This window comes from Liolophura sinensis, chromosome 4 (genome assembly GCF_032854445.1).
Source record: "Liolophura sinensis isolate JHLJ2023 chromosome 4, CUHK_Ljap_v2, whole genome shotgun sequence".
NCBI classification, from domain to species: Eukaryota; Metazoa; Mollusca; class Polyplacophora; order Chitonida; family Chitonidae; genus Liolophura; species Liolophura sinensis.
Genome location: NC_088298.1, coordinates 4,898,681 through 4,908,838, shown reverse-complemented (window position 1 = coordinate 4,908,838; position 10,158 = coordinate 4,898,681). Strand labels below are relative to the sequence as shown.

At 39.8% G+C, this 10,158-nt stretch overlaps 1 protein-coding gene across 1 annotated transcript; it reads right to left on the bottom strand.

Annotated features, from left to right (window-relative positions):
- Window positions 1–1,264: 1,264 nt before the first annotated feature.
- LOC135464884 (ganglioside GM2 activator-like) lies at window positions 1,265–9,804 on the bottom strand. Its single transcript, XM_064742453.1, has 4 exons — window positions 9,654–9,804; window positions 4,324–4,519; window positions 3,844–4,051; window positions 1,265–2,110 (listed from the first exon to the last, which is right to left on the bottom strand). Exons 1-4 carry the CDS (start codon window positions 9,766–9,768, stop codon window positions 1,985–1,987), a joined length of 645 nt encoding a protein of 214 aa, XP_064598523.1. The 5' UTR covers window positions 9,769–9,804; the 3' UTR covers window positions 1,265–1,984.
- Between the last annotated feature and the right edge of the window lie 354 nt (window positions 9,805–10,158).

The window sequence follows — 10,158 nt, the reverse complement described above, 5'->3', positions numbered from 1 at the left end:
ATTGGTGCGCATATGACCCTTTAATCTGATGCCAGGCACGTATAGCATGCAGATATACGTTACTTCTCTGAAAAGGTAAGAAAATATAGGCCTATAGGTATACATTCAAAGAATCATGCTTTCCATTACTTAAACGCAAAGAACACATTAGTATGAAGTACGTCAGATGAAAGGCCATTAAAAATTTCCTCGAAAAATAGTTTGATTTTTTTTTTTTGGAGAATATTTTTTGACCTAGTAAAATACATTTGAAACTTTGTATTCTACTGTGGTCTTTTCTGACCATATTGGGACCAGTGAGGTCACGTTAGCTTTTTGCCATTTGACACACATAGATTGTTGTATTTCATCATTCAAAATACATCTTCATTAAGAGCTATGAGTGCATTCAATAAATAGACCTTCAAACGAACAATTTCAAGTCAAAAATGTTGCTGTGACAACACTGACACGCTCTGGATCTCACCGTAGAATCCTATATTTTAAACGCATTTTAATCGCTTTGAAAAATTCTACCAAAAATAAATCAGACTAACTTCCTGGACACTGTTTAATTGTCTTTCATCTGATCAATACTTCACTTTAGTGTATTTTTTGCCTTTAATTTCGATTTTAGCTTGTTGGACCCATGCTCCTTACAGCGCCGGCGCCGTTCTCTTCCTTCGTTTTACATCAGTGCGGCCACTAATCAATTTTGTACAGATATCTTTAGCACCAAGTGTATATCAGAAAATACAATCCGTCTAAACCTAATAATTCTTTCTAATAATGTGCACATGTATTCTCTTAAAAGTGTGTACAGGCGATGGGGCTAAGCCTGCGCAAGCGGGCGTATATCTCACATGTTCAAAGGTCAAGCTTGTCTAGTGCATGGTGGCGGTGATGTAAAGCCAGCTGTAGAGCGTGGCACATGCGCTGGAGGGAGTATTGTTTGGCCTAAGTGGCACTGAGTAAATGGTCGACGACCCTTGCTTGGCGGTTTACATATTCTAACGTAAATTCTTCCACGACTTGTCCTCCCACCATTATGGTGGGCGTACATCTGCATGTCCACATGTTTCCTTCACCGACGAAACTCCCATCGTATATGTGTAAAATTCCTAAACAACAAGTGTAAAACTTTGAAACAACAACTAAATAAATATAATTCACCAACCAGACAAATTTAATAATCTACTAAGAATACATAAAAACTTGATTTTTTTTCCAAGTTTATTGAGAAAAAAATATAGGAGATGAATCCAATGGAAGTCAATAGATGATCATTTGGGAAAATGAGAGCTTGTATGTGACACAACAACTGATCAGTGATCTGAAGTAAAATGGGAGATCAATCTGGTATTTGCATTTATGCACACGTAGCTCATTGATCAATAGTCCTGTATAGTCTCGCGTAACCAGCATGCATGGTGCACAGCTGACAGTCCTGTAACAAGATAGTGAAAAAGTTCTAAACACAACAACAGCAACATGCACGTGGTGTTTTTGAACCCTAATTTGCTCTCTGTCGCGTGCTAAGCACCCAGATATTTCCCTGCTCTCCAGTTTGTAGACAAGGCCATCTGTGGAAACAATAAAGCAGTCAGAATTCACTTATTATGCCATTATCTAAATTGCCGAATGTTGGTGATGTACTTGAAGCTTATTCATGATTGTGTTACAAGATTGTTCACGGAGAAGGCAGGTAACGCGAGTAAGACGAAATCTTTCGAGACTAACAAACTTATAAAAGAAGGCTCAACGTCGACGCAACCCCCATAAACTGCGTCACTGAACCGTTTAAACAAATTTCTCTGCCTTTTTGATTGTGTACATTTTTCATCACTTTAAAACCTCTTTATTCTCTTTTTTAATTTAGCAGCATAGATTTCATCATGTTTTTAACCCGTTCTGAGCAATAATGCACGAGAGGCCATTTCCGAGTTTCTATGTCCTTCGCTCAACCAGTCTTGTTCAACCAGCCTTTTTCAGCCAGTGGAGAAGATCATCGCCTCCTAAAGAAGAACCACCCCCTAGTCTCTTCCTTTTTGAGTGACATGTTGACGTTGAAACAGCCGAGTACTCGATGGGATGACCTATCCCTAATCCTGAAATTCACTCTGTAGTTGCCCTGAAACCATCAGAATAACATTTTATTTATTTATTTATTTATTTATTTATTTATTTATTTATTTAATAAACTGTTTGATAATATGATTTATTTGATTGATGCTTTACGCCGTACTCAAGAATATTTCACTTATACGAGAGTGGCCAGCACTATGGTGGGAGGAAACCGGGCAGGGCCCAGGGAAAACCTGCGACCATTCGTAAGATTGTTACTTAAAATATACACGTCTACTTTCTATTCCTTAATATATAGCTTAAGATGCATCTAACATATATTCTGTATGTACAAAAATTCAAAGCTATCCTAGCTCTTGGGGGCGTAAAAATGGCTTTAAATTACAGTTTTCCTAAGGCCCAATAACCTCTCCGGAGATAAGGTGACCGGCGTTAAGGGTGATACAGCCCCACTGGAATACCTTTCACTTTTACGATGGTGGCAGAGCAGGTTTATGAATGGATGGACGGATGGAACCAACGTGAAACCAAAAAAAAAAAGGTGATCGTCGTGTACAGTAAATTACTGAGCATAAAATCACTGGAACCTCTGGCAAATTACTGGTTAGCATGTTCACGTCATGTGTGTGTCAGACAAGCAGTCTCACGCGGACTTCATGTCAGTGTACACAAAACAGCGTCGTATAGGCCGATTCTTGCCGTAAACACGCCTTCCCTACAACCTATACTGTTTTCAGTATTATAAGTAGCTGCCTCCAGATACAGATAAGCCTTACCTTGGTCTTCCAGCTTAATCTATTTGCGCATATCTGTAGTCACATGGTGGACCTATTCCTATTGAAATCCAAGTTGTATGATCGCAAGACCTTAAGTCTGCGGTTCACCCGTAAAACAGTTTGATTGGTCACAGCAGCTCTTTCGCTCTTAAATTTAATTGGTCGAAATGCACTACAACTATCTGAACCCGCCAAAGATATCAAAATCCAAATCACGAATGACTTCAAGCATGCGATTTTGCACTTGAAACGAATAATTTGATTGGTTGAAATGCACTACAACTATATGAACCCGACAAAGACGCGAGAATCAACCCCAAAGAGAGGAAGCGGAAGAGTGATTGAGTGAGTGATTGGGGTTTCACAACGTACTCAACAATTTTTCAGTCATATGACGACGAGTCCTTACAGTGCATGTAATGTGCCTCATAGATGTAGGACGGATTTCCACCGCTCTTATCTAGTGCTGCTTCACTGAGACGACTTACCAAAGGCAAGTAAGCGGCCCCGCCCGAGCCATTATACTGATACGGGTCAACCAGTCGTTGCACTATGCCCTTCATGCTGAAGGCCAAGCGAGGAAGTTACAACTTCCTCTTTTAAGGTTTTACGTGTGGCCCGACTCAGGATTGACCCTGGATCTACCGCCTCGCGAAGCGGACACTCTACAAGATATCTGGGCTGGTTAAAAAGAGGAAGAGATATATATGACTTTTCGAAGAGCAAAAATAGAAAGTCCCTTTCCAGCTGAATAACTGTAAAATACACCTACAGATACATCGTTCTGACGTGACAGGAACAGTTTGTTTATTTATTTATTTATTTATTTATTTAAATGCTGTCTACCACCATGATCAAGACGTTTTATGGGTGGAGGAAACCGGTGTGCACACGAGCGTCATCGAATGCATATTGTAACCAGTTGTCACAGAAGCAATTGGAATATTGTTGAAAGCGACAAGAAATCCAAACACTCAAAACAAGTTTCAAAAAATCAACTTACATCTGCTAAAAAGTTTAGTATGCTGGGAAGTTCAGGCATTTGAAAGGGGTACTCTGTGACATTGATTTCACTGGGAGGTACGGGGCACGTGCTGCTGATACCCGCGCTCTGGAGGAATCCTCGAATCTGGTTGGATACTTGTCTTGAGATACCTGCCCAGTTCTCTCGTTCCATGGTGTCCACTAATGTGCACATGTCATCATACGTGCTGAAAAAAAAAAGAACCAGGAAACTACTCATGTCACGTCACAAGTGTCGGGCGAAAATGAAGGAATTTGGTTATAAATTACTGTTTGCTAAAAATATGCGCAGCACGTGTGAATTGTGATCGTCAGCTTTTTTCGTGTGTGTATTATGTGTTAATTTCCATGTTTTTATCTCGGATGATCACCACCATGTCTGCGCGAGTTAGGCATGTAGGGGCGAGTAAAAGAAAATGGCTACTGCCGGCCAGATGTCCCGGATGTTGCATAATCTTACCATGATCCGACGTTAGAGATGCAGGGCACCGTGATATAACCAAGGAAGGTACTCCGTTTAATTGTCAACTCTAGACTCGCCGCACTGATCGTAGCTGAAGAGTGGGCGCTAGACGTAATGCGCATGACACCCGGAAGTATAACAGGCATTGGCGAGATGGACAAAGACTCTATGTGGAGAACTTTGTCAGGGCCACCTGAAGGAGAAAGAAAAGAGAGAGAGGAAACATTAACATCAGAGCCTGTCTGCTAATGTATACAATCTGCCATATTCAACGTGATATTCTGTTAGCCTAATAGAATCTTTATTTATTTATTTATTTATTTGGTGTTTTACGCCCTACTCAAGAATATTTGACTTATACGACGTCGGCCAGCATTATGGTGGGAGGAAACCGGGCAGAGCCCAGGGGGAAACCCACGGCCATCCGCAGGTTTCTGACAGACCTTCCCACGTACGGCCGGAGAGAATAGAATCTATGTTGAATTAGTACATGTTTGTTATATTTAACAGTACAATTTGCTGCAATAGCAGAATACATTCTAGCATTACTCAGACAACAGACTTTCTGTTAAAGTTAACAGATTAATATTTTTAGCATAAATTGCATTTTAGAGGCAAATAAATGTCACAAAATATAGTAAGCCTATTTTGGTGTTGAAACCTACAAGTGTTGCTAGTAGGATAGCATCCTACCTTCCAAGCCTTTCTAAGACCAATAGAACTCTCAGTGAAAGTTCAGGCGAGACCTCTCTTGACTGGAGTTTCCAATACCATTTATTCATTTATTTCCAGTCTGTCTTAAAAATATCGATCAACGCTGTGCTGATTTTGCAAACACGTTTCACAGAATGTTCTAATGCATGAATGATTTCGAAGTGTGAAAAAAGTACAATATAATATAAAATATATCACACAAATCATTCTCTTCAACATGAAAGCTGAGAACAATTAATTATAAATTATTATTATTTTATTCATATAACTGTTGAGAATCTCTGCCCTTCATGAGAAAGTATAGAGCTGCCACTCTGTGATATAACGTCAGTAGCACTGAAAATTATAGGCCCCAGCATTGCAATGTTTCTTCGTCATACGACTGATAAATTGTCAAGACGTAAAGCCCTAAACAAGCATACATACACACATTTTAATTGCACTGTCCTTGTTTTTAGACACTTCCTGAACATTACCACTTGGTTAAGAAGGTTAAGACAGTTGCAGAAAAATGACAGATTTTAAGAACTTTTGTAAGACATTTGCTAATTAGTTCATTGAATACAGACCCAGGTCTATTCGCAGTGTACCTGAGTTTTGTCCAAAAGACTATATTTGACTTGGACTCTGAAGGAAGCTGAACTGGAAATCAAATAAAGGGCCACAACAATTTGACGACAACGAAAACCACATGTTAAAAGTCTGTTCAGAGGTCATTATTGAACAACTTAAGACGAGCTAATATACAAGGCCAGCGAGATGAGGTCAACAGCCTACTTGATACTTCAATTCTCCATCTCCCCTGAACACCGCGACCCTGAACCGGAAGTGTTGATGGGATGTCCACCCTGGTGACGAAGGTGTCGAAAGTTCACTTCCGGAGGAGAGTTCAAGATGAGTTCATACCCGTATGGAAGTATCAGGGATTTACGTGCATGATCCTGTTAGAAAGCCTGTATTTGTCTGTCCATCACCAAATGCTGATTGCCATGAAGACGATCGATGCAATTACAAGGGATTTATCTGCATGCTTGGAGATTTAATTTAATTTAATTTAATTTAATTTAACTCTTTATTTGTTTTATTGAGGATGACCTACAGCCAATGGCCACGAGGGGATCTCCTCAAAAACGACATATTACATACAGATATAAGGGGATATTTAGAGATATAAAGGACATATCAATGAACATGCAAACATGCACATATAAATATATACATATAGGTAAACATTACATTACAGTAGACATAGAAATTAAATCATCAAAATTCTGAGAAAACAACTAAATGGATTTTAGGTAACTATTTAATAGGTAAGCAACCGCCAAACTAAGCCCCAGTACCCTGGATATTCCAGCTTTCTCAGTTTATTTATTTAATCATTTGTTCATGTGTATGTTGTGTTTCTGTGTCAAATGCTGTGCTAGCAAAAGTGGTTTATATATCACTGATTGCTTTTCAGACGAGAGGAGATAAATTCGCATTGTTGTGGATTTGTATTCTTGCGTAGTCCAAAGTACTTCCTCACGAACAAAAGGCATGACTCTTTTGGAGGTAATGTTTGTGTCAGTCTTTAATTCGAATGTATTTCAAAGACAGATGTTCAAGTGAGATTTGACTGGTGGGCGACTGGGGAACTAGTTCATTCTATGAAATCAGTGTCGTGATTGGATGACTTCAACTTTGTCGATCGGTCCCACTACCCTGACAATTCCAGTCATATTTCCTCTATAACATTAATGCGTAGGCTATATCATGAAATTTAAGCTGGTGGGTATACTGATGCTAACTGGCAACTTGTTAGGTATACTGACGTCATCCCATTGTCTGGTAGATAAGCTAACGGTAATTTACAGGTAGTGACGTAGGCTGACGTCATATCAATATCTGGTAGATAAGCTAACGGTAATTTACAGGTAGTGACGTAGGCAGACGTCATCCCAATGTCTGGTAGATAAGCTAACGCTAATTTACAGGCAGTGACGTAGGCTCTCGTCATCTTAATGTCTGGTAGATAAATTCATTGTAGATGAAATCTAGCAGTGACGTAACCAGGCGCCAGCAGAAAGCTCACAGGCTCCGTTATATTCAACATGGTTCTTGCGGGCTACCGTAGTTACGACACCCCCTCAGTCCCGCTCTCACTGAATCAGGTTTCACCTTGGTGTGGAGGCTGGGAGGATGGCCGGGTACAAGGATTCGTGTCCGACACAAACACAGTCTAACCACAAAGCAAACTTTATAAAGGTCAACATTTTTGACACAGCAGTTTGAAGAAAAATGTCCGCTCACGTTTAGATACGAGGTGTGTGTATATATTGGTGGAAGGAGATCACGAGTTTTTACACGAGTGGTTATGTCTTTATACCCACACCAGAACATATGAAATATTTTTGCAAATTTTCGAAGAATGAATAACGCTGTAATAACTTATATTGTTACTTATTGTTATTGTTACTGTATAATGTCAAAATATCATAAGACAATCTTATAATAAATGTTTAATGTCTCATTGTTAGCTTAACTGCCTATAAATATTAGTTCTGTTTCATCGAACAAAGTATGACTACCCTGCGCATGTTCAAAATGTGCTAAATGTATCAAGAAGTATGATGATGAGATCCCATCGAGCTATAGTTAGCCAGGTAGATATTGCATTGTCATAGTTTCAAGGTGATCCCTACACCCTCGCCTTTTGGTGCTGGAATTTCTCACCCTGCCCCCAAATCCTCCCTGTCTGCAATATTTCGGTCATATCACGGCGGTGTCTCCTCGTCATGCTTATTGCAGACCGGTCCTAATGCGGACATATTTAAGGTGCTGCCTCACTGGAGCGACATGCCGAATAACCAGACACGACACCCCCACCCAGTCACATTATAACGAAGACACCAGACACGACGCTCCACCCAGTCACATTATAACGAAGGCACCAGACACGACGCCCCACCCAGTCACATTATAACGAAGACACCAAACACGACGCTCCACCCAGTCACATTATAACGAAGGCACCAGACACGACGCCCCACCCAGTCACATTATAACGAAGGCACCAGACACGACGCCTCACCCAGTCACATTATAACGAAGGCACCAGACACGACGCCTCGCCCAGTCACATTATAACGAAGGCACCAAACACGACGCCTCACCCAGTCACATTATAAGGAAGGCACCAGACACGACGCCCAGTCACACTATAACGAAGGCACCACACACGACGCCTCACCAGTGATATTATACTGACACAAGGCCGACAGGTATACTGTAATATCCCACCCCCCTCTGTTTAGCGACATGTAATGGCGAACACGTCTTTTTAGATAAAACATGTCACAGAGAAACGTTTGGGGATTCAACAACGTCACCGCATGCTCAAAGTTCAGCGCAGTTTGTATGTGGCTTACTGCGTGGCTGTGTGAACTTTACTGCATGGTTGTGTGGCCTTTACGTGATATTTGCATCAGCATTAGTCTTACATAATGTGTCGTCAAACAAGGACCTTGTGTTCAAATAAGTAGTATCGTAACCGTTAATTTTGAAGTTCTTGCCATCCAGTGTTTTTTTTTTTCGGTTTGTTATTTTGTCCGGTTCGATGATTCTCAGAGCGCTTGTTTCAGAGCCAGCAAAAGATCAACTTTTATACGAGAATTAGACCACGCATACAGATTTCACTCTACACATGTCAGTGCTATTTGTTCCCTTTTTTTCTATCTATGGCATAGTTTATTGTGCCATTGTGCACAACATGTGGACAATGTGCCATGTGCATAACATAAGTAACGCTTATATAAACGTAAACTTTAACTTCAATGGTCAAAGCAGAGAAATGCCGACTCTATTCATACATTGCCTATTCCCCGCTCATTTGTTTACGTCACTTCAAAACAATATTTGCATTAGGGGGAAACAAGTAAATGCCCAGAGTTGGTTTTTTGGATTTTGTTGCATATGTACTGAAGAGCCTGTTCTTCCATTTGTTCCGTATATAAACATGTGACTAAATAGCTAACATGTATACATCTAAAAACTGTTATCCTATGAATAATTTTTATATCAGACTGATACAAAAAGAATGACGGTTTAGGAGCAGTCAAAAATAATATTTCCAAACTATTAAGAAAGATACTTTACGAGTCGTTAAGAAATATACTTCACGAACTGTTAAAAAAGTGCTTTACAACTGTTATCCTATACTTTACGAATTGTTAAGAAAGATGAAAGGTACTTTAGAAATTAAGAGAGAAACTTTACGAACTGTTAAGCATGATAGTTTGGAAACTGTAAAAGATGACGCTTTGCATCCTGTTAAGAATGATACTTTAAGAATTACTAAGAACGATACTTTCCCAGCTTAGCTGGTGCTAAGATCTGCCCTTCAGATTTTTTAATTTTTCATGTCAAACAGAATAAAAGCAAAACGGCTTGTACTGGTTTTGAACTCCACGTAGACAAATCAGAAAGCAGCCGGTGTAAACGTTAATTTCATTCGCTTGACCAGACGTTTCCCGTATTTAGGTTACGTATAAATACAAATTAATTTAATTTAAATTTGATTGAACTTCAACATAAACCAAAAGAACAACATGATTGTAAAAAAAATACCTTACCGCAGTCATTCCATGATAGAACACTGTACTCTCTTTTCTGCCTTTTGCCGCTTACTAAAACTAGAACGGCCACTGCCCATATTAAAAACTTGAGAGAGCTCACAGCGACAGTCATGTTGAACTGTAGCTTTGTCGGGCTCTTTCGTTCACACTCAATGTCAACCACCTAATAGCCTTGCAATGCTTAAACGTGGCCTAACGAAAGTTTATATAAGTGTCTCTGCACCCAGATAAACTTTTGCGTCACGTGATCGAAAGATACACCTCGGGATGTAACGAGTGCGTGTAAACAATTCCACGGAACGGATGACGGAAAGAGTCGATGACACATCTTTCTCATTGGATATTATTCTCAGCCATTCTCAGGTTTAGCTTGTGGACGTGGGCAAAAATAATTAATGTAGACAATCCTTATACTGTGTGTACATGATATAGATACATATTGAATATACATATTTTTATAGATAATATTCAACTGCAGACTTTGTGAGTTAAACACATTTCA

Coding starts and splice junctions, on each gene's coding strand:
- LOC135464884 (XM_064742453.1), bottom strand. CDS start 9,768: ATGACTGTCGCTGTGAGCTCTCTCAAGTTTTTAATATGGGCAGTGGCC. Junction 4,520..9,653: donor TCTATCATGGAATGACTGCG/GTAAGGTATTTT, acceptor TTTCTCCTTCAG/GTGGCCCTGACAAAGTTCTC. Junction 2,111..3,843: donor TACTAAACTTTTTAGCAGAT/GTAAGTTGATTT, acceptor TGATGGTTTCAG/GGCAACTACAGAGTGAATTT.